A 23,419-nucleotide genomic window follows, 5' to 3' on the forward strand; every position below is an offset into this window, starting at 1 on the left:
AGTGTAGGAAGAAATGCTGAAAAACTTTTTGTATTGTTTCTTATAAGAATTTATGGGCATAAATCATATGATCGAAGAGAAGAGAAAAGAAGAGAAGATTTATATAGACGTAAAGCTGGAATATTCTTCGTAAATTTGTAGAAAAGCACAGCATAAGGAAGGCTTCAATACTTATTATAATATTCTAATTGTTTAATTTTAATAACTTTAATTAATTTTAATAATATTCTATTGATTCTATTTCCATGTCCATGTCTATGGCGAAGTTGCCTCGTTAAAAAACGGAAAGAAATCATGATTTCATACATATATCAATACAACATATATCGAAAATCCCTCACTCATACTCATCCAACATTCATAACAGGTAGTCAAATCAGACAGCCTACTTTTAAGCAGGGTATGGCATAGTCGATCATGCTGTAGGCTCAACTTGGGATTTATCTTTAGCTCTTGCTTGGAGGTGTGTTTATTGTGGCACACTTGTCTTCAGCAGCGTGACGGGAACCACCCTCTGAACCACCCCCTGGACTTGCCACTAAAATGAACTGCGTTGGAAATAAAAATTAATTGCGGACACTTGAGGGTGAGGTGAGGTTGAGGTGGTTGGAGGCTGGCAACTAGGGGATTGGGGCTGTAGGTTGGCTGCCGCTGGAGTAGGGGTGGGGGCATGTGGCACTTACATAAATCAAAATTCTGCACATTTAGGGCGTTTAGGCATTTGAAATTTTTTTCACATCCAGCCAAATGCAAATAAGATGATAAGGAATGTTCTTCATTTGGGGTCTGCATTGTCCACTCTGTTCAACTCACCCCATCACCCCCATTCCCTTGCCCTCATCATATAGAAAATTATGTGAGCCATTCACGGAGAATGCAAATAAATGAAGCGGGCCTCTTAATCTCTACGCCAAATATTTAATTTTATTTATGCGTGAGTATATGTAATTCGGAGAGTAAGAGTATTATAATGAATATATATGTATATAGAAATATTTATATTGTAGGAAATCTTTAGTTCACTTTTTTTTTTTTTTTTTTTTTTTAAATCAACCTAAACTTTCTTTTAGCATCTACTTAGCTCTGCCGATATTTCTCTTCTTCCCTCATTACTCATTGTGACACGCCTAGTATCCACCTCCTCGATATGGTTAATTATCAATTGATGTATGTCTATCTTGTACTGACCTGCTACAATATAAAAATATATATATTTTTTCATTATTATTGATTTATTTATTTGTTTCATTATTATCTATTATTATCTACTTATGAATATAATTACTTTTGAGGCAAGTTCAAAGTTGTATTTTCGATATGTATGTGTAAATTTACATATGTATGTATATATGAATGAAATTTATGCCTAAAGATATATACTCTTGCATATATAAATATAAATCTCTTGACTATTTACTTTCGTTAAGCGTTCTGTTGATACTATATAAATTGTGTGACTGCAGGAATATTAAGTCCTTAATCTGTTCGAGCTTCATCAGCTGGCCTGCAGCGATTGGGTGTCCGTAATCTCTACGCTGATATTGCAATTTATTTAAATAATCTAGCCATAATTCAAATAGCCCAAAAGCCCATGAAAAAGGCATTCCAAAAAGAAATGCTCCAAATGTTAACCCTTTTCAACACGAATATAAAACGGTGATGCAGCCATCTGCAATCAATTGAATTTGTATGTATATATGTATATCTCTCTCTCTATATATATATATATATATATATAGCTGATAATTTATTACCTTGACAGCAGTTGGGGCTGGACGGCAAGGTAATTATTATCGCTGACCAACGTGGCGCATACGTAATGAATGGCCGGTTTAAACGGTTTAAGGTTATGTGACATTTTTTTTTATTTCGCTCAGCATCGCTAGCCGAGACAACAATTTTCCATTTTCCGTTTTCCATTTTCATTTGCCATTTTTGCGACTTTTTACACCAATTTATGGCTTTGACCTTTGGGCGTCGTTGCAAGGGACAACATTTTTATTACGTATTATTTATTATTTTTCTTAAGCTCTTTAAAATACTGCCGAAGAAAATTAATTTGGAATTCAATTAGTAATTTATTAGCTGATTTCAAAAGGGTTGAAAAAAGGTATGGAATTAATAACCGGAAGATACGTTTTTTTCTGCATAAGGGTTCGGGTATGACCTAGTCAGACACACCGTTTGGAGCAATATAACTGATATATTCTAGTATTGAATTGCAGAATATAATCACATTTATCTCTTCTATAAATGTACACACATATCTATCTCTTAAAGGATTTGAAATCTGATTTTGCTCAGTATGGATTTTCTTAAGCTGGTAGGCGTTTGTTTTATATTTCTTTCATTATAGTTTAGGCTTTAAAAAGTTTTTTTTTTTCAGCTTGCCAAGCATGTCCTTTCCTCATGTTTTCTTTGACGTTACCGCGGATGGAGAGAAGCTGGGTCGCATTTCAATGGAACTGCGTACGGACGTAGTTCCAAAGACCGCCGAGAACTTTCGAGCTTTGTGCACCGGAGAGAAGGGCTACGGCTACAAGGGTTGTCCGTTCCATCGGGTTATACCAAATTTCATGTGTCAAGGCGGCGACTTTACCAATCAGAATGGCACTGGAGGACGCTCCATCTATGGCCACAAGTTCCCGGATGAAAACTTTGAGCTGAAGCACTCGGGTGCCGGCACCTTGTCGATGGCCAATGCCGGTCCCAATACAAATGGCTCGCAGTTCTTTATATGCATGGGCAAGACCTCGTGGCTGGACAATAAGCACGTTGTGTTTGGCAAGGTAATTGATGGTATGGAAGTAATACGAAAGATAGAATCGATGGGCTCGAACTCTGGCAAGACATCCAAGAGAATTATTATTGAGGACTGTGGCGACTTGGAAAGCTAAATTTTAGATCCATATTCAAATACAGACTGAATTATTTTTATTTCCCAATTATAGTTTTTTTCATAGTTTATTTTGATTGACTAACACTCCTCTTAGTTAGGGACACCCTTAATGCAACACTTTTTCTACGCCCGTGTGAAGTTCGACGTTTCGACAAACGCCGTGTAGTTTGCTGGCCCATCATCGACGCAGTTAGATCCTCAGGTTGGATTTCTAGTTCACTGTTCGCGTTCGAAACATTCTCCTCAGGCTCAATCACTTCGAATCTGTTCATTAATTTCGTAGATAGTATGCCATCGCTCGTCTCGAATTGGCGATTCCTGTACTTTCTGCAAATGTATTGCTCCGACTCATCCTCTGAATAACGTTCCGACTTCTTATCGTCATTATCTATGGTCACCGGATAGATCTGGAACTTGGCTATGTGATTGTAGCCCATTCGAGTTGTCTTAAACACCGCCACACGATTGCCATAGGCCACAGCCGCAGGCAGAGGCATCTTCCTCAAGTACAGCGCATAGATGACGCCAGCTGTGAAGCACTCGCCGACTCCGTAAGTATCGATCGGCTTCCTGCCAGCAGGGAGTGGCAGGTCGTAGTACTGGCCGTTAGTGTCCAGGCAGCCAGCACCGTACGGTCCCCAGGAGCAAAGGATATTTGGCCTGCGTACCTGAATGGAGTGTGGCAAGGGCAGAGTCTTATCCAATCCCAAGCAGGTCTCCTTCACTGTGCGCCAGCCCAGATCCAGGGCCAGCTGCCTCGAGAATATCAAGTAGTGACACATGTCGAAGAGATCCTTGTTCTCGTTGTAGCAGCCATCCACCTTGAGTGATATTTTGATGCGCTCTGTGCGTCCGCTGTTGTAGTTATGTATGGCCCGCATCATCGGAATGATGTCCAGCTTGTTGCGCGCCTCGAAGTGCACCCAGCCGTAGCGATCGAGGTCCAGCTTTTTGAACTCCTCGATGCCGATGTATGGAAACTTTCTGCTGCATTGCAGAATGGAGCGACAGCCAGTCTGGCGATCTATCACCACCGTGGTGAAAGCCGGGCTTTTGTCTGTTCTCGGGCAGTGGCTCAGGTCGATGTTGATGTGCTCCATCTCCGCCAGAATTTCTCGCAGCAGGCTGGACCGACTCAGCACGCCAAGGAACTCTACTTGGGCGCCCAGCAAGCGGAGCACGTAGCTCACATTGCTCGCATGGCCTCCTCGCAGCCAATGCGCCTCGACGGATAAATGATCCGACTTTCCCGCGGGCATTGAGTTGCATTGCTCCACGATGTCAACGCCCATGCCGCCCACACATAGCATGGGTTTGGTTATGCTTAGAGCGCAGTTCATAGTTGAGAAAAGTAAAAAATTTAAAAACTTAAATTTAAATTAAAATTTGAAATAATTTGTACAAAATGTGGGCCGTGAATGGGCTGTCAAGTATTAAATTATTCAGCACCTATTTAAATACAAAATAAGAAAATTTAAAATGCCCTTGTTGAGGGTGTTCCACTAAAAGTTAACCTACTCCGATTTCCGTGCACAGCTTTTATTTAAGCATTAATCCAGATCTACCAGATCTATTTGAAACAAGGGACAGTAATCTCTGTAGTCGACTGTGTTCAACTAAAAGATGACTTCAATACGGTGCAGAGCTGCCATTTGTTTGAGGCCATCTTCATTCTACTGTCCGTCCATCCATCCGTTCGACTGTCCGACAGTCCATTTCAATGCTATTGAAGCTAGACACTTGTCTTTGGAATATATGTATGTAAGCTCGGATATACTCTTTTCCTTTTATACCATAACTACAGCAGGATTAAAGGAAATATTAGCTCTGGTACCTCAGAAACCGTGTTAAGGAATTAAATGTTTGTATATAGACCAACAAAATTCGTATATTGTGGATATATTTGCGACTACAGGGGGCGTGATTAATCTCTAAAATATATCATCCGATACTTTCAGAGATAGACATTTGTAAATTCGATAATTATATTACAGCTGACCTTCGTTATCGATGAACCCGAAATTCAAGCCTTTTTGGGGGTGTGCAGAACTTCAACAGGTTTATACGTATAGTCTTACAGTGACGTTACTACAAACTTTTTGCTTAGGGATAGCCCAAAATTATTTCTTAGCCTACTTTGACCATGCTTCAGAGCAAATGCGATACTACTCATCTTTGTCTGATCTCTGTTGATTAAAAATTAAAGATATTTGCGTGTTGTAGGCGTGGTAAGAGAAAAATATACTAAATCCAATGCTAGTTCTTCCAAACGGAATCGTATAAACCCTTTTTTCCCTTTGCCTAGAAATATTACGGAAAAGTTTTATTTGTATATGCATTTTTGTAATTTATCTGAATTTCGTAATTCCAGAACAAGTAAGATATGTATATTGCGACTCGACTCTGTACATAATTATATAATATGATAATATATACACATTATATATATTAAAATATCTAGCGGGCTTGGCAGGGGGAAAAAGAGAGATCTTTTCCCCACTCCTTTGTCAAAAATTAGCTAGAATTGGTCTTATGACAGTGCTAGCTTTCAGATATTAAATCAAATTAGAGAATAAATGGCAAAGTTTCATCTATGTATTTTTGTATTTTATCTGAATATCGTAGTACCATAACTTATATAACTTAACCTTTAATATACATATGTAGTTCTTCCCATGGATTGCAATGATCGAATCAATCAATTTTACAGCTGCTAATGTCTCAGCTACTTGGGTTAAAGATTAGTTAGCTTAACCTTTACCGGAAATAGCGGAAATATTGACAGCCGTAAAATCAACTAATTGGAAGTTCTGCCATTGAATGTGTTCATTATTTTTGTTAAATAAATTAGCATCGCTCGACTTAGATCGGAAATTCGTGTAATTTGTGCAACTTAGTTGATTGGAGTCATCGTCCTCCGAATGATGTTCCCACATCTTATCGTCATTATCTATGGTCACCGGATAGATCTGGAACTTGGATATGTGATTGTAGCCCATTCGAGTTGTCTTAAACACCGCCACACGATTGCCATAGGCCACAGCCGCAGGCAGAGGCATCTTCCTCAAGTACAGCGCATAGATGACGCCAGCTGTGAAGCACTCGCCGACTCCGTAAGTATCGATCGGCTTCCTGCCAGCAGGGAGTGGCAGGTCGTAGTACTGGCCGTTAGTGTCCAGGCAGCCAGCACCGTACGGTCCCCAGGAGCAAAGGATATTTGGCCTGCGTACCTGAATCGAGTGTGGCAAGGGCAGAGTCTTATCCAATCCCAAGCAGGTCTCCTTCACTGTGCGCCAGCCCAGATCCAGGGCCAGCTGCCTTGAGAATATCAAGTAGTGACACATGTCGAAGAGATCCTTGTTTTCGTTGTAGCAGCCATCCACCTTGAGTGATATTTTGATGCGTTCTGTGCGTCCGCTGTTGTAGTTATGTATGGCCCGCATCATCGGAATGATGTCTAGCTTGTTGCGCGCCTCGAAGTGCACCCAGCCGTAGCGATCGAGGTCCAGCTTTTTGAACTCCTCGATGCCGATGTATGGAAACTTTCTGCTGCATTGCAGAATGGAGCGACAGCCAGTCTGGCGATCTATCACCACCGTGGTGAAAGCCGGGCTTTTGTCTGTTCTCGGGCAGTGGCTCAGGTCGATGTTGATGTGCTCCATCTCCGCCAGAATCTCTCGCAGCAGGCTGGACCGACTGAGCACGCCAAGGAACTCTACCTGGGCGCCCAGCAATCGGAGCACGTAGCTCACATTGCTCGCATGGCCACCTCGCAGCCAATGCGCCTCGACGGATAAATGATCCGACTTTCCCGCGGGCATTGAGTTGCATTGCTCCACGATGTCAACGCCTATGCATCCTACGCATAGCATGGGTTTGGTTATGCTGAGAGCGCAATTCGATTTCATTCCCAACAAATTTCCAATAACTAGGAAAGTAGCTCAAACTTTAAAATATATTTGAAAGAATTTTGGCAAAATATCCAACGAAATTGGGTTCCCAATCATTGATTGTGGATAAGTGCGTTCATCAATAAGTAAATGAAATCATTTTATTTTAATAATTATTGTATGTATGCTAGTAGTTAAATTTATTTAGCTCATTAAAGATTTATCTAAACTTATCAGAGAAAAATATTCGAAACATATAATTTTTAATATAACTTTATATACATCACATTTAATACAATAAAAAAAAATTTTACATCATATAAAAAAATCTAATATACACCATTATAATATAATTTACAAATATATACACATTATGTAAATATTTACTTCAAGTAACTGTATAAATACTATAATACAAGGAAATAGTCATATGAATAAGCAGTGGGGTATATTAATATACAAAAAAAAAAATAAATAAATAAATAAAAAACAGTGTTGGTAAATTATATTTTTGTGTAAATGCCTATTAATTTTTGGGGTACTTCAAAATATAAAATTTAATTAAATAAATAAGAATGATTGTATAATTTTAAAAATAAATTAAATATTCCTTAATTATAATGTATTATGCAAACGGTTTAAAAATTCTTAATTTATATAAATAAGATTTTGTTTCCATGATTTAAAATATCTGTTTGACCTCGATTATTGGTTTCACTTCACAAACATATTTCGCATGAAACTACAATTCTGTAACCTCTAGTAGGCTTCGACTTTTGCCTGCTGATATTTTAGATTATATATTCGATTCAGCATTCCTGCTCTGGTCACAGAACAGAACGGATCTGAAATTATTTCACATTTATTAGTTTTAATTTTCAAGTCGGTGAGAAATATATACATATATATTTTTTTTTTTTTGAGAATATTTTCTGGTTATAATTATTTTTATTATAATTTTTCATTTATTTATTTAGTTTTTTATTTTTTTATTTATTTATTTTTTTTTTCTTAGAGCTGGCTTTGTTGCGCACGTTTTGCAAGCAGGCCAAAATGTCGTCGTTGCCTCGTGTTTTCTTCGACATTAATGCAGGCGGGGAGAAGCTGGGTCGTATCGTAATGGAGTTGCGCTCGGACGTCGTTCCAAAGACCGCCGAGAACTTTCGCGCTTTGTGCACCGGAGAGAAGGGCTACGGCTACAAGGGCTCTCCTTTCCATCGGGTTATACCAAATTTCATGTGTCAAGGCGGAGACTTTACCAATCAGAATGGCACTGGAGGACGCTCCATCTATGGCCACAAATTCCCGGATGAAAACTTTCAGCTGAAGCACTCGGGCCCCGGCACCTTGTCGATGGCCAATGCCGGCCCCAATACAAATGGCTCGCAGTTCTTTATTTGCACTGAGAAAACCACCTGGTTGGATAACAAACACGTTGTCTTTGGCAAAGTGGTTGAGGGCATGGATGTCATTCGTAAGGTTGAATCGCTGGGCTCGAACTCTGGCGCCACAACCAAGAAAGTGTTAATTGAAGACTGTGGCAGCTTGTAAAGTCAAAAACTCAAGTGGTTCAATGTTATTTTTTCCAGTACGTAGATTATTAGAGGCAGCTGTAGTTCGATTTCATTGATTTTTAAGGCTATAAATAAACAATATTACTCATGGGTGTTACAAGAAAATTATAAGCGTAATTTTCATTACCACTTGATATTATGTTTCTATCGATGACTATCGCTTTTTTGTATAATTTAAATAATATTTATATACAGATTTGGGGGCACTTTATAGAATTTCGATTTTTGTCAGAATCGCTTTGACTTTCTTCAAGCATTCCCTCCAAGAATTTCTTTCAAGTATTTCCTAGTGTTCCTTGTAAATATTTACTGCTCTCCATGATTGACCTCCAACCAGGTCTGGGCGACTGAATAAATGCTGCAGCTGATGCCTTTATATAGGTGGACATTCTCTCAGGCACTAAATCGTGCTCAAATGCAGAGCCGGATCGTTGTAGTTGAGCTTCAAGTGATCAATCGAAACACTATGCTGCCGTAAGCATTCTAGCTTCCCATTCAACTACCCATTCAACTCAGACAAGTAGAGCAAACTTTTTCTACGCAGAAAAAAAAGAGCATACGCTTCGTAAGGGCTCGGGTTAGTAGTTTTATTTATAATTTCCAAGTTAATTTGTCGATCTCCGAGCCAAAGAGACATTATAATTTGCCTGTATATCTCAATATAATCTAGAAATTTACATTTAGTTTTTTTCAAATCATCGATATCTCTGGCCATTTTATTATATTCGCATATCGAACCTAAGGTATTGAATCATGCATCTTTGTTTTAAGATTTTTCGAATTTTGTATTTAGTTGATGCTTCATTTTCATATTATATATATATTTATTATATACACCACATACCGTCGAATATGGCAATATTGAACATTTTAATTTAAGCCACTTAGAAAATGTTGTAGAATAGCATTTAAAAGTCACTTCATTTTATTTATATATACATTTATTTTTTTCAAAATTATGAGTCTAAAAAAATCAATTCACAGAATTTAGTTTCCAGTTTGGCATTGTAGAATGGACGAAATGAATAGAGTTCTTAGCTTGGCCGCGGCCAAGAAGAGAGTGATGTGTGTGGGTAATGCGACCATGGATTGCATATCGATTGTCAAGCGATTTCCCAAACTCAGCAAGACGGAAAAGAGCGGCGTGGGCTATTGTCAGCGGGGCGGGAATGCAAGCAACATTTGTACAATCCTTCGAAACCTTGGTGTTGATGTGGAGTTCTTTGGAGTGCTGTGCTCGTCGCCCATGTGTGCGAGTATAAAGCGCGACATGACGGCGCGTGGCATCAAGTCGCATCATTGTCCGCAGTGCATGGAGGATCCGCCTTTCTCGTCAGTGGTTGTCAATCAGCGGACGCGCACCACCCATGTTGTCGCCTGCAATAAATCCTTTCCGTATCCCACTATGGAGGATTTCGAGAAGCTTGATCTGAGCACATACGGTTGGATACACTTCCGCGGCTGCCGTCCAGAGATTACCATTCAAATGATGAGAGCCGTCGATGCCTACAATCAAACCCAAAGCGATAAGATCATCATCTCGATGGACTTCGACATGGACTTGACTGCAAACTGGCCCCTGGTTGACTACTGCGACTACGTGTTCTTCTATAAGGCGCTGGCCGAGGAAACGGGCTGGAAGTCGGCGAGAGAAGGTTGCGTCGACATCGATCAGATGTTGCGCTTGCGATTCGGGATCAACATGAAACGTCCCTTTGTGGTATTCATATGGAGTATACAAAAGATCGGACTGATGGATCTCGATGGCAACTACATTCGTACGACCTCTTACAAGCCGACACGATTCGTCGACAATCTGGGCGCAATGGAGGTCGTCGTTTCTGGCTTCATCTATGGACTGTATGTGAGAGGTCGTAGTCCCCGCGTCGCAGCTGATTTCGCCAGCCTCATTGCTAACTACAAATGTACAAAATACGGCTTTGATCATATTCCGAATATACTAGAAGTACCAGACCTATGAATATTCAAAATATACATATATGTATATCTCTATGTACATACTCGTATATTTTATACAAATACATTGATTGGTTAAGTTTTAATAAAATTGATATTTAGATCTTAAATATATTATTATTTATGTAATTATTTTGACTCTGTCATTTTTAGAAGATCTTAAAGTGAACTTTAAAATGCAGCTGAAAGCTGAAGAAGAAACTGAAGCTGAAGCTGAAACTGAAGGCTGATGGCTGAAGCAGAAGCTGCAATAGCTCGTAAATTGCTCACAACTTGTGCAAGGGACTATGTGCTCGGCATAATTGTGGCATGATTAATTCCAGAGTCGGGCAGAAGTTGTTCAGACGCAAAATAAATGCACAAAGTTACAAGCTTGTAGAAAAATTGTACGTATTTATGTATATTTTGTGGATTAAGCGATGCGAGTTGAGAGAGACAAGCAGGCAGTCAGCCAGTCAAGCAGGCAGTCAAGCAGGCTGGCTGGCAGGCAGTTAGTGTAAATGTTATGCATGGCATCAAGCGACAGACACAAAACGAGAATGTTTGCTGGTCATTTATCATGGGCCCAACAACAGTGCCAGGGCCATGGACGAGAATAAGGAGAAGTGAAATTGCGAAAGCAGAAGGAAGCGACAGCAACAATTTCGTCAGGAATTTAAGTGACAATTTTCATACAATTTCCATGGCAAAGGACACGGCACAACGCGGCGTATGAGCGATGATGACGATAATTTCGGCCGGCCAAGAGAAATCGATAAATGTCCAGGCATTTGACATGCGACAAAGACAACCAAAACGGGAAATACTTCCGGTCATGGAACTGCCTGTCTTTTGTAGACGCTTTTTTATTGTTAATATTTCTTCTGTTCATTATTTTTGGGGGGGAGATACCCTGCAAAAAAGTGTGAAAATGGGAGGTAGAGTGAAAGAGAGAGATGATCAGACAACTTTGTTGTGTATAAGAAGCATATTTGATCAGTATATAATATGATGAGTATATAATATTCGTAATAGATATAATAGTGAATGAGAGATCAGAAAAATGAGAAGAAAATCAAGATTGCATATATTAAGCATGCCTTGACTTGTTTATATTACTATTTTATTGGTATTTTTTGGGTATTTTATAGTCATGATGTTAAAAAGAAACGAGAAATACAATAAAAAGACGATTCGGTCAAAGCTGACAAGCATGATCATTTGTCTTAGACATATTCTAGTAACTAATAGGCTTACAGTTTGTATTTATATTTGAATATGCTCACTAATGAGTATCAGTTATTCGTGATATATATAAAATATCAAAGCCATGATAAAAACTCCAAGAGATCTAAGAGATCTACATACTTAAGCATATGTACATACATATATCAGTATCGCTGTCCTCGCTAATGGGTATCTGCTAGTCGTGATAGCTCTATCTGTACTTTTTCGCTGACTATTGCAACGTCGAACAATGCAAAACCCAAAAATTATGCGTCGCAAATGCGACAAAGCCGAGGAAATGTGGAAAGGGAGGCGCCACTCCAGGCCAAGACGCAGACAGTCAGCAACGCTTCAAAGCGGCTTCCGGCTGGCTTGCACGAGCACACACCAACACACACACACATACACATACATGTATATATATACATATATATATATGTAGAGCAGGCCGCCATTTATGTAAATTAAAAATTATTTCGACTGTAAAAATTCAGTGGGAATTGTTTTTGGCAAGCGTCGTCGCTGCTGTCTCTGCAGCCCATTTGCAACAAAAACACCAACACACACACACACACACACACACAGCTGGCACATACACACACACACACACACACACACACACACACACACACACACACACACACAGCGCAACAAAAGCAACAAGGAACTTTGGCAATTGAGAAAAACATTTGGTTTTTAACTACATTGGCTGTTAAGCAGATCTAAAAAATAGTTATTGTTATTATTGGCGGTTGTTTTAAGCCACAGCCACACAACCACGCACCACATGCAATGCGCCAACCAAAAAAAAAAAAGTACAACAAAAGCAAAAAAAGAGAAAAAAATAGCAAGAAAAAAACTTTGGCTAAGACGATTCACATTTGAATTTGAATTCGGGATATGGCATTCAGGAAAGGATAAGTACGAACTTATGATTATGTGCTCAAGCATAAAGTTGCGGCTATATGGCTGGCCATAAATGTCAACAGTTTTCGAGTATAAATGCATATATTTCAAATAGTTTTCATTTTTGGAACGGCAGCCAGACTGAGAGATGGAAAGAGATGAGAAGAGATACAGGAAATGCTCTGCGAAATACGCCAAATATGTTTCATATTCGAGAGAGAAAGAGTGACAGGGGAGAGATAGAGAGAGAGAGAGAGAGAGAGAGAGAGAGAGAGAGAGAGAGAGAGAGAGAGAGAGAGAGAGAGAGGATGGAAACTATATAATACGGAACATATAGTTAAGAAAGCTGGAGAGAAGGTGGGAGTGAGAAAGAGAGGGGTCGATATGCAAATATATTTTGAGGAGGGATGATCATTAGAGAAACAATAGAAGATAATCGGAATCTTTTCATATCTTATTCTTCTTGGTACAAAGAAATCAAGAGCAAGAGAATGTGAGAATAATAAACAGAGAGTAATGAAGATAGAGAGAGAGAATGATTGAGGACGCGAGAGAAAGAGAGATAGAGATAGAGAAATAAATTGAGAGGTTACAAGTTCGATCTAAAAAGTAGAGATATGTTGAGAGAGAGTTTGAAAAAGCAAGGAAACGAGAGGAAATGTGAGAGTGTGAAGGAAAGAGTGAGAGAGTGAGCGAGAAAGAGAGGAAGCCGTGATTAATTTGATCTAAAATGATATAAAGTCAAGTTATATATCCAAATAAATAAATTATCTTATATTGATTAGCTTAATTAGAAAAACTACATTTTGTTAGCCTACGACATAATCTTTTATTTATCTCATTTAATATACTAAAATGTCCAAATCATTAAGAAGAAGTCAAAAATCTCAGAAACACATTTTCATAGGAAACCCAAGTCCATTGAGGCAAGTGCAATAAAAGGTGAATGCATTTTGTCCATTTGTTATTTATGAACCTTTAGAGTGAATAAATAAGAAATAAAAATATATTGCAATTTTCATGGAATCTATTCAATTGCATTGTCTCTTGGGTATTCGCATTTCCATTTGAAATACAAAATTTGTAGATATTTGCAAAATTCTTCTTCTTCTATGTGCTGTTACAGCTGTTGTCCCGGACATGCTTTACTAGCCAAGCTAATTTCTGTCGTCCTGCATATTCCAGGCTAGAAATTGTTCCCATTTTCAATTTCATGCAACGCCACTTTGCATTTAAGCCAAACGAACTTTAATATATTCCATTGGCGTTTCAAATGTATGTTGGTATGTGTGTTTGTGTGTGTGCGGGTGGCTGACTGTGTGTAGCCGTTTCTGCATGTGAAGTGCATAGATTATGCAGTTGGCTTCAGTTTATGATTGGCAAATCCAATATACGTCGTGCACTTTGGCATGCAGCCGGGTCGCAGATTGGCAAGCCGGGCGAGCACTTGGACCGCAGCGACTGCAATTTCGACAGAGCTGCCACTTTATGGCAGTCGCACGCATATTTTCCATACCATACCATACCACACCGTACATAGAGGCTGGCGCGGGAACACACACAGTCACAATCAGTTACACTCATACACTGGCGCAGAAACAAGATGGCGGCGCGCCCGTTTCCGGTTGATGGGCAACGGCGTGATTATCGGCAGGCGGCTGGCACCGTCAGTCGACCAGAGCTGAACAGGGCAGGGCAGGGCAAACCGCAGCTGCCGAAAAAAAAAATATAAAAACGAGCACACACAGTGTTAAAGCAGGCACACTGACTAATAGACACTCTGTTAAAAAATAGAGCACTGAATACATGATAAACATTTGTAGAAAATCTTAAAGTGAAAAGCTGAATGTGAACTGCTATAAACGATCGTCGAAATAGCGTAGACAATATACTTCTCCAGACGACTTTTATATGTGGAACCCAAATCTAATTTCATATCATCTAAGAGTCTCTAATCAATAACTAAAGCCAATTCTACTTTTCAGCTAAATTTTAAGTCTGTATGCTATGATTTTTTTCACATTAAGAAATCTTTTCTTTCGATTGGTTTCAACATATATTGGTCATTCAGTAATAATGGCCTACCGAAAAAGAAATATAAGTTAGATTTTTAAAAAACCCTTTACTCTTATTGCTGGTTAACAAAATAGATATATAGACAAAGAGAAAAACAGTGAAAGGGAGATCCGTTAGAGACAGATGGAAAGAAAGATATTAGAGAGTCATGGAGAGAGACAGAGATTGCAAAGTGGGACAGAGGAAAATAGAGACTTTATAATTTTTAAATACATTTTCTATTTACCAACAAAGGAATTTCTTAAAAAATGTATAAAACTTTTAAAATATGATTTATATTTTATATATTTATATTTCAAATGATGAAGTGATAAAAACAATTAAATAATTATGGAAAGTGAATATTTAATAAATAAGTAATATATGAATAAATAATAAATTTATATATGAATATATGTGTATTTATATTTTAAATAAAATTAATTTATTTTTGAAGGTAATTGTTTCTATTTTCATACAAATCACAGACTAAACTATATATAAGATTAATATAATTATATTCCTATTTTTTGTTTTTGTTTAATTTATTTTTTACTTTTCGGATATTTATATACTGTTCAATTTTTGTATAATTACTTTTTATTTTTCGCTACAAAGAAAAATGCATGTAGGGCAAGCTTTATGTATTCACGAATCTGAAACTGACAGGTGAGCCAAGATCTTAGCCCACAATGCTTAAAAAATAAGAAATGTGCGATGTTTAGTTTATAGAAGCAAATTTAAATATGTATTTTTCTAAATATGTATGTTGCTTAAAGAATCATCTATAAAGAGTTGCTAAAGCAATCGTACAGGGTATCAACAGACACACACGCGCATAGCAGTAGCCCACAAAATTGCTGCCGCAGCAGTAAGCTGCAAAATAAGCCAAAAATATGCGTTATCAAGCCGAGCCAATATAAAAAGAAAAAAACTCTATGGCAGGGACGAACACTCCCAGTCAAACACACACTCTCAGGCACACACACTCACACACACATGTGTGTGTATAATAGCAAGCAGCACAGCTGGAAAGACAACAACGTCAAAGGACATGGGCATGGCTAGGTGAAGGCGGGTCGGGTCGGCTGGGGGAGGGCAGCATTATAGGAAGGGGCTCCTGGCCGGGATAATGGGGTATACCAATTGCAGTTGCCGTTGCCATTTTGCATTACTTTGCATAACCAGCGTGGAATATCCCGCTGTGTGTCCTGGCCAGGAGCAGGCACATATGTAGATGGAAGCCAGCAGGCAGCAGGCAGTTGCCAACACATCGTGTCGCCTGTTCCTGTAGCTGCGAGCCTCCAATGCGAAATCCTGCAAGTCTGCTCTTTAACCATAAACTGCTCGTCCAGGGTCATTATAAGAGGCTACTCCAGCTCTCTCTCTCTTTCTTCCCCTCTTACCTCTCTCCATTCCCATTCTTTCTTTCGTTATTCCTTCTTTGCAGTTTCCACACATTACTCTTATTTATCGGTACTCAGCAGCCCACCCGGGTCCACAAGTGGCCAGAACGAATCGTTAGTTACGTTTAGGCCATAAACTGTTGCACATTATAAACAATTTTTTTATGATGGCCTGAAGTTTGTTGCCTATGTATATCTGCTTGTACCTATATGTATATATGATATATATAAAATTTAACTTTGCCAATTTTCTAGCACTCGATAAAACATCGACTTAGACCTTGGCTGCAGATTGCAGACTGAAAAAACGAGAAGAAATAAATAAATATTTATGCTGCTAGCTGAAACTGTCGAAGCTCTTGAACCTAAGGAAAGTTAGGAAGGATTCGTAGAGCAGTTATAGCAGAGAATTTAATAGCTTTTTAATGTAAAGCGTGGGATATGAAGAGCGAGAGAGATATGCAAAGCGTGAAGTAATAGAGGACGTATGAAGGAGATATATATAGAGAGAGATATATATGTATGTATATGTAGAGATATATATGTATGTATAAGTAGAAGGGCGAAGTCGAAATAACGCAAAGAATATAGTAAAAGAGAACATAGAAAGCTGTAGAAAGCACGTAAGTGAGAGATTGAGAGAGAAAAGGATAAGGACAAAGACAGATAATGAAGGAAATAATTATCTGAGAGCAGAGAGCCTTCAGTTTTCTCTGAACAGATCAACTAGGCAACTAGATTTATTATATTTATATTTTCATTTATAGAAATGCAGAGAAAAAGAGGAAGAGTTATTAGAAAGCAAGATAAAGATTAGGGACAGTGGGAACTTTAATCAAAATACAGCAATTAAAGTAAGTGCGCTATGAGATGCACGTTTGACTTAATCGGGTTTACAATACCACCTTGTTGAAAAATGTGAGCGGAAGGACAAGAGGGAGAGGAATCTTTAAACTAGCAGCACAAAGCCCACGCGCGAGATGGTGGGCCAAGCGTCCTATGAGCAGCGAGCCATGGAATTGCTAAAGGTCTCGATTTGCGACTCTCGAAGGACAAGCGCGTTCTCAAGTTCCTGAAGCGCCTTCTGGGCACCCACATCCGAAGAAGAAGCAGAAGCGTGTCGAACTCCCCGACATTCTCACGCAGCAGCGGAAGGCGCAGTCCCATGACAAGCGAAGGAGGAAAACGCTTCCGACCAACCAACCAACTTGATGTTTTATGTATATTTACAGAAAAAGGTCAAATAAATTGAACTTTTTCTACATATTTATACATATTTTATATAATTGTGGCCCTTTTGCTTTTCACTTTACTGTGCGTAGGATTGCTGTGGAAATCTTTTAAATAAATCCAAAGTTACTAAAGCCAACGTGTTGCTAAATTGACAATTGTATTTGGCGTTGTCCGTGAATTTTCTTTGGAATTCTGAATCGTGATTTTAATAGATTTTTGCAGTTTTTTTTGTATATACAAATATGGGTTTGTACATTTGTTTACCTTTTTGCTCGTTTTACATGAATATTGTAATTCGCATTAGAGAATTTTGTAATTTTTAATTAGGAAATTGTTTATACAAAAACAAAAAAATGCAGGAAATGAATCGAATAACTCCTGCAATCGGCCCTTAAATCTGACGGGAATAAATCGGATATGATATCAAACATCAATATGTACATAAGTAATAGAGCTGCGATATTATCGATGGTATTTTCCAATCAATATTAACATCGTTTGAGTGTTGAGAGATAATGGTATATTATGTATTCCGCGTGGATTGATAATGCAATTCCATGTAATATTCAGCAGAAGACATGGAAGACATACTCTTGATTAAGATGAATAGCTAAATTGATAAAGGTCTGTCCATCGTTAACCTATATCAACGTTTTGGATATATTTTCGATAATATATCTCAATATTTTCATTTTTAAAATGAAGTATTTTTGAGACTATTAAAGTTGAAGATCATAGAAAATTATAAACTTGATATTTTACTTGGAGCTGTCTGTGTTGCATATGGAAACTAAAAGTTTATTTTGTTTTGGGTACTTGCCCTTGTCCTTGGCTCTGCTTTGTCATTTCGCATAGTAGAGCCTAAGAACCCAGAATTCTTATTTGTTTTAAGTAGAAGATTTTTATATTTACGATGCGTAGCATATTATGCGGTCGTCGTGTGCCATGAGCTAGAATCTCATATTGTTGTTTGCGAGTAGCATATTTTTAGATTTGCATAAAATTGTATATATTATTAGCTGCCAACCATATTTACATATATGTGTACACATGTACATATGTATGTGTATATGTATTTCGACGTATGAATGTAATATACAGATGTAAGCTAAGCTATTTCTAGTCGGATGGTTACCTGAGAAGAGTTCCCATAATCACTCTACCGGCTCACGAAAGTCAAATGAGTATATTAGTTTTGGGTATTGTCTGTCGTCTGTGCCATTTTCCATATTATTGTTAACTTGGAATTCGGAACAAATTCTCGTGTTTCGAATTTACTCGATTCGCCTACCAAGGGTATAATTGTTGAATGGGTCTGACAGTGCCTGGGCCGTAGGAATGGGTATTCTGCAGTCGACAATGCCCGTTGCCTTTGCAAACTCTGCAATATATTATATAATTTATAAGAAACAAAAGAAATCTGACTTTGATGCAAAAAGCGAATCCTTTTTATATAGGTAAACAGCTGCAGGTATTTCTTAATTACCTATGTATACACACACACACACACACACACACACACACAGATATAAATATTTAAGTGTAATCTGCTTAAGGTATGCTCCATGACATTCTTCTCCATCAAGTATTTATGCTATGCATTTAAAGATTTTCAGCTCAAGGCTGCTCCGTTGCTCTGGCTATAAGCCGCTTTGCAATTTCAGATGAGTTTTCATTTACATATATAAAATAAATAAATAAATAATATAGACTCTCGCCTGCAGGCTCTTCAATATGACGACGTCTTTAAAATTTCCATTGAAGCTAAGAAAAAATCCTTGTAAATTCCTGTACAGCTTGTCAGTTGGTAATTTATGAAGTCAGCTTTTTGGACATTTCAATCAACTGCAATCCAATCTGCTCTTGACAACAACAACAACAACAGCAACATCAACAGAAGCAGGACTAGCAGCAGGAGCTGAAGCCGGAGCAGCAGCAGCAGGAGTAGCGGCGGCAGCTAAATCAGAAACGTTTCGCATGTTTTTCTGATTATTACGCTCATTACATCATCAAAAAGAGGGAAAAGCCAAAGGAAAACATTGCTCATTCTTTGCTTTCAATATATACGATATGCGCTGGGCTTGGCTCGATTTCCCTTCCACTCTCCCTCTCCCTCTCCCTATCTCTCGCTCACTCGTCTCTCTGTCTGTGAGGGTTTTGTTATTATTTTTGTGCTTCGCTGCGTTTTCACAGCTCGTCGGCACAAAAAAAAAAAAAAAAATTGAAAAGAAAAGAAAATGAGGGAGTTGGCAGAAAGTCGAGCCACGTGGTTGTGGAAAAACAGTCATTGTTTACCCTTTTACGCAGCATTTTCGACTTTCGTAAGTGTGTGTGTGTCTGTAGAAAGCAGGCGCAAACATTCGATTTTGTCGCCAAAATCTCAACCTCGCCTCACTTAGCCACGTCCTGGACTCCTGCCCCTCCCCCTTTCAGATGCGATGTGTTAAAATCTTTTCAAGTCTTTCCCTGACAGGGGCAGGGGATCATGGGGGCATAGGGCAGGGGGCATGGCAGCCACTGGCAATCGCGCGAAATTCATTTGTTAACCCGGAAGGGGCGCCGTCTAATCCACTGGCACTGCAATCGCGACCCGCCAAACCGGAGTCGAAGAGGATGCAGACCCAAAGTCCCCAGCGCGTGACACAAGTAATGATTGATGAAGGTATTGGCGAAAAAAAGTTGTGCCAAAAATAAGCAGAAGAAAAATGAAAGAAAAACGACTTAAAAAAAAAGAGAAAACGAAACGAAACTGAGACAAAGACCAAACTCAGATATGGGACGAACCATTTGAATGCATTAAAGCAAAAATATTTCAAGCCTTAAATTGAGCCAACAATGCGCAAGGAGGAGAGACAGAAGAAAGAGAGATTCCTGATTTAACAAAGCGTAATGTGGAATGTGGAATGCAAAATTAAATTGAACATTGAACTGGAATTAGAACAAGTAAGAAAGCTCTAGTCGAGACTGCTCGACTACGAGATCCCCTGAACCCTACAAGCAACTGATATTTCAATAATAATTAGCACCCACACACGCACTCATGCAAACAAATACACGCACACACACACACTCACATATACAGGCGATTGCGCTTGGGTTGCGCTGCAATGTTGGCAATATTAGGAGAACTTATTTGTTGAATAATTTAATTTCTAGACGTACGATCGTAATGAAACTTTCAGAACGTATTCATATTGTTTAAATGTATGTGTATACCGAAGCACAAGTCTCTAGTATTTGATATACGACTTTTACAAAGATTAGGGTGAGGGGTTGGATTTGGGGGTGGGGGGTAAATTTTAACAAAAACCGAAATTGTATGACATGCGTCTTAATATACATTTTAAATTTGGAGACTCTAGCTTGAAAGATGTAGGAGATACAATTTTTTTAGTGATCTTCGATAAGGTTTTTTATCGATAAAAAAGTATCGGAATGAGTTATCGTTTTTTAGTGATAAACTCGATATCCGCGTGATATATACGGACATTTAAAAAAAAAGTTGAAGTCTCTAGCTCTTGTATCTTCTGAAATCGACGCGTTCAAACATACGGACAGACGGACGGACGGACGGACGGACGGACGGACGGACAGACAGACGGACAGGGCTAAATCGACTCAGCTCGTCGCCCTGATCAAGAATATATATACTTTGTGGGGTCTGCCACGCCTCCTTCTGCCTGTTACATACATTTTAACAAAACCATTATACCCTGATTTCCCATTTTCAATGGGTTCAGGGTATAAAAAGTCAGTCGACGGGGCAGGGACAGAGAGACTGCAATAGAGAGAGAGAGAGAACGTGACAGGGAAAGAGAAGTAAAGCGACTCTGGTGTAAGTAAGTATGTGTAGATAGACAGATTGGTAAATATAGACAGATAAATGATGGATAAGGATGGTTATGGATGGATAAGGATATGAATATTTGCAGATCGATTAAAATATATACATATTTATAGATAGATAGAAAGACAGAGAAATAGAAAGAGTTAAAAAGAGAGAAAACAGATTAATAGCTAGATATGAATAATAAACTGATGACTGACTAGGAATATGAATATAGCTATGTTAACACATGTGCAGAATAGATAAACAAAAGAACATAGAGAAATATGCAAAAATATTTATGATACATAGATATTACTATAATATATTGCCAAAAAAATAAATAATATATATGTATACAGTGAGGGAAAATGTACGGTGAGAGAGGGATATATAGAAAGCAAGCGACAATGAGAAAGACGATAGAAGAGAAGGAAAATAGGATAGGAGATAGGGAGAGAAACAATGAGAAAAGATCTGAGAATGACAATGAGAATGAGAAAGAATATGAATGGAAAGGAAAAATAGAAACAGAACTAGAATATGAATGGGGAGGAAAATGATGAAAAGACAAGTATGACAAATGTAAAATAACAAGATAATGAGAATGAGAACAGAAAGAGATATTAATATGAACCAAAAGAATGATTTTATTAAATATATGAGAATTGCCTAGAAGAGCTCTTTCAACCTATACGCACATATGGGAATACATACCTGCATGCAAATACACACACACCCACCCATAAGAATGTATTACTGTCTTCAGTAAATCATCCACAACAAATTGCCTTAAATATTGCTCAAAGCTTTCAAAAATTTATATGAAACTAAGCAACACTGAAGGTCCAACAGCTGGCGCTACCAGCAGCGTCCATATACAGTCAAGCATCGAGTGGGCGTTTGGCTGGCAAGTGGGCATGGATAGATCGGCGCACATAAGTGTGCTACACTTAATTTGCTTTGAAAGTTTTATGTGCTAGTCGCTTTTAATGTGCACATAAAGTCATCCGTTGGCTCATTTATTGGCCCGCCTTTGTTGTTGACCACACTCCATGGCCATTTCCATCAAAAGTTGATGGCACATTGCTCTCGCCCTCTCACTCTGTTCATCTGCCACCCTCACGCTCTCCATGTCTCTCTCTCCCACTCCCACTCCCACTCCCTCTCGACCATTGGCCATTTTGCCGTGTGCAGCAAACAGTTCGCCTTTATAGTTAAACATTTAGTGCTTTTATGGCTGGTTACTCTTCTGTTTTGATGGCATTAACATAATTTATGTATGTGCACGAAGCAACTAAGCACAGGTTCAAAGCATCTCACACGCTGTCTCTCTCACTCACACACACTATGTGCCTCTCCCTCGCTCAGTCTCTAGCAGCTGTGTGTTCACTCGCTAATCAAGCAATCGAAGGCTCGTAATTGCGCTCGTTTGAGAATGCACTCAATTATTATATTAAAGCCCGAATCTATGTATATTAAATGTAAGTATATAAATATATATACACAAATATAAAGTATATATGTGATGAACATATATTCACCAACTTTCAATATATGTTATTGTATGCACATGCCAAACATTAATGTGATTTACCATGCAGAGTAAAATATATTTATAGCCCAGAATCAAACAAACAAAAACCTAATGAAACACAACAAGAACAAAAATCAAAATAAAAAAAAAATTATAATTAAATAAAAAAAAAAAAGGAACGTAAACATTTTTCGTTCATTTAATTTTATGATATGCAAAATAATCATAAAAAGCGCAACAGCAATAATGCTCGCAAATATTGTAATAATAAAAACACGAGCACCTAACAAACAGCAACAACAACAACAACAACAATGGGTAGCAACTTCCGCTTCCGCTCTGCGAGCAGCGCCGTCGCGCACAATTACAAAATTCGCACAATGGGCGCCATAAATTTGGAAACTTGTGGAAAAAGTAAAATCTGTGGGGACTCTAAAGGTTCATAGGATCACATTGAATCTGAAAATGGCTAAAAGGATTTCAAGTCCATTGAAAGCGCGCTTAACTGAAGCTAGTTATAAAATAGTTTATTATTTATTTGTATATATTTTCTTGGATATTTTTAAAAATATTTTGGTTAATGCATTTGAGGTAGAAATTGTTGTGAAAATCAAAGTATACAATTTATACTATAATATACCATATATATACAACATATCATAATAGAGGACGTTCAAAAGAATCCCAGGACTTCACAGAAGAGGTTTCTGGACACATTAGTCGCACATAGAAGGGCTTCAGATTTAAGGTTAATGTTCTGGTGTAAGGTGGGGGGTAGTTCAAGTGGAAAGAGGATTTTAGTCAATAAGCGTCGTGAACTGTCTGATATATAAACCTGACTGACCGTACAGAAAATATCTCTACATAAGTCAAGCATAGGAAAATCATATTACTTATTATCTTTACCATT

The 23,419-nt window shown here is 38.3% G+C and overlaps 5 protein-coding genes and 1 pseudogene across 5 annotated transcripts; 4 read left to right on the forward strand and 2 right to left on the reverse strand.

Annotated features, from left to right (window-relative positions):
• The first annotated feature begins 2,344 nt into the window (after positions 1-2,344).
• LOC108657651 (peptidyl-prolyl cis-trans isomerase) lies at positions 2,345-2,945 on the forward strand. The gene has a single exon (XM_018110306.3). It carries the CDS (start codon positions 2,397-2,399, stop codon positions 2,895-2,897), a length of 501 nt encoding a protein of 166 aa, XP_017965795.1. The 5' UTR covers positions 2,345-2,396; the 3' UTR covers positions 2,898-2,945.
• Positions 2,841-4,404, reverse strand: LOC115562088 (ketohexokinase). The gene has a single exon (XM_030382840.2). The coding sequence runs from the start codon at positions 4,237-4,239 to the stop codon at positions 2,965-2,967; it is 1,275 nt and encodes a 424-aa protein (XP_030238700.1). The 5' UTR covers positions 4,240-4,404; the 3' UTR covers positions 2,841-2,964.
• A 1,160-nt stretch (positions 4,405-5,564) lies between these two features.
• LOC108650288 (ketohexokinase) lies at positions 5,565-6,941 on the reverse strand. Its single transcript, XM_030382858.2, has one exon. It carries the CDS (start codon positions 6,805-6,807, stop codon positions 5,650-5,652), a length of 1,158 nt encoding a protein of 385 aa, XP_030238718.1. The 5' UTR covers positions 6,808-6,941; the 3' UTR covers positions 5,565-5,649.
• A 616-nt stretch (positions 6,942-7,557) lies between these two features.
• Positions 7,558-8,468, forward strand: LOC108650529 (peptidyl-prolyl cis-trans isomerase). Its single transcript, XM_018099704.3, has 2 exons — positions 7,558-7,671; positions 7,805-8,468. The coding sequence occupies exon 2, from the start codon at positions 7,843-7,845 to the stop codon at positions 8,338-8,340; it is 498 nt and encodes a 165-aa protein (XP_017955193.1). The 5' UTR covers positions 7,558-7,671; positions 7,805-7,842; the 3' UTR covers positions 8,341-8,468.
• A 785-nt stretch (positions 8,469-9,253) lies between these two features.
• Positions 9,254-10,371, forward strand: LOC108650597 (ketohexokinase). Its single transcript, XM_018099785.3, has one exon. The coding sequence runs from the start codon at positions 9,376-9,378 to the stop codon at positions 10,342-10,344; it is 969 nt and encodes a 322-aa protein (XP_017955274.1). The 5' UTR covers positions 9,254-9,375; the 3' UTR covers positions 10,345-10,371.
• Positions 10,372-16,777: 6,406 nt separating this feature from the next.
• On the forward strand, positions 16,778-17,125 carry LOC108650289 (large ribosomal subunit protein eL36 pseudogene; annotated as a pseudogene).
• Positions 17,126-23,419: the final 6,294 nt, after the last annotated feature.

This window comes from Drosophila navojoa, chromosome 4 (assembly GCF_054131105.1).
Source record: "Drosophila navojoa isolate 15081-1374.11 chromosome 4, UAZ_NAV_1.0, whole genome shotgun sequence".
Classification (NCBI taxonomy): Eukaryota; Metazoa; Arthropoda; class Insecta; order Diptera; family Drosophilidae; genus Drosophila; species Drosophila navojoa.

Excerpts from the sequence above, each read along its gene's own strand:
- LOC108657651 (XM_018110306.3), top strand. The coding sequence starts at position 2,397 with ATGTCCTTTCCTCATGTTTTCTTTGACGTTACCGCGGATGGAGAGAAG.
- LOC115562088 (XM_030382840.2), bottom strand. The coding sequence starts at position 4,239 with ATGAACTGCGCTCTAAGCATAACCAAACCCATGCTATGTGTGGGCGGC.
- LOC108650288 (XM_030382858.2), bottom strand. The coding sequence starts at position 6,807 with ATGAAATCGAATTGCGCTCTCAGCATAACCAAACCCATGCTATGCGTA.
- LOC108650529 (XM_018099704.3), top strand. The coding sequence starts at position 7,843 with ATGTCGTCGTTGCCTCGTGTTTTCTTCGACATTAATGCAGGCGGGGAG.
- LOC108650597 (XM_018099785.3), top strand. The coding sequence starts at position 9,376 with ATGGACGAAATGAATAGAGTTCTTAGCTTGGCCGCGGCCAAGAAGAGA.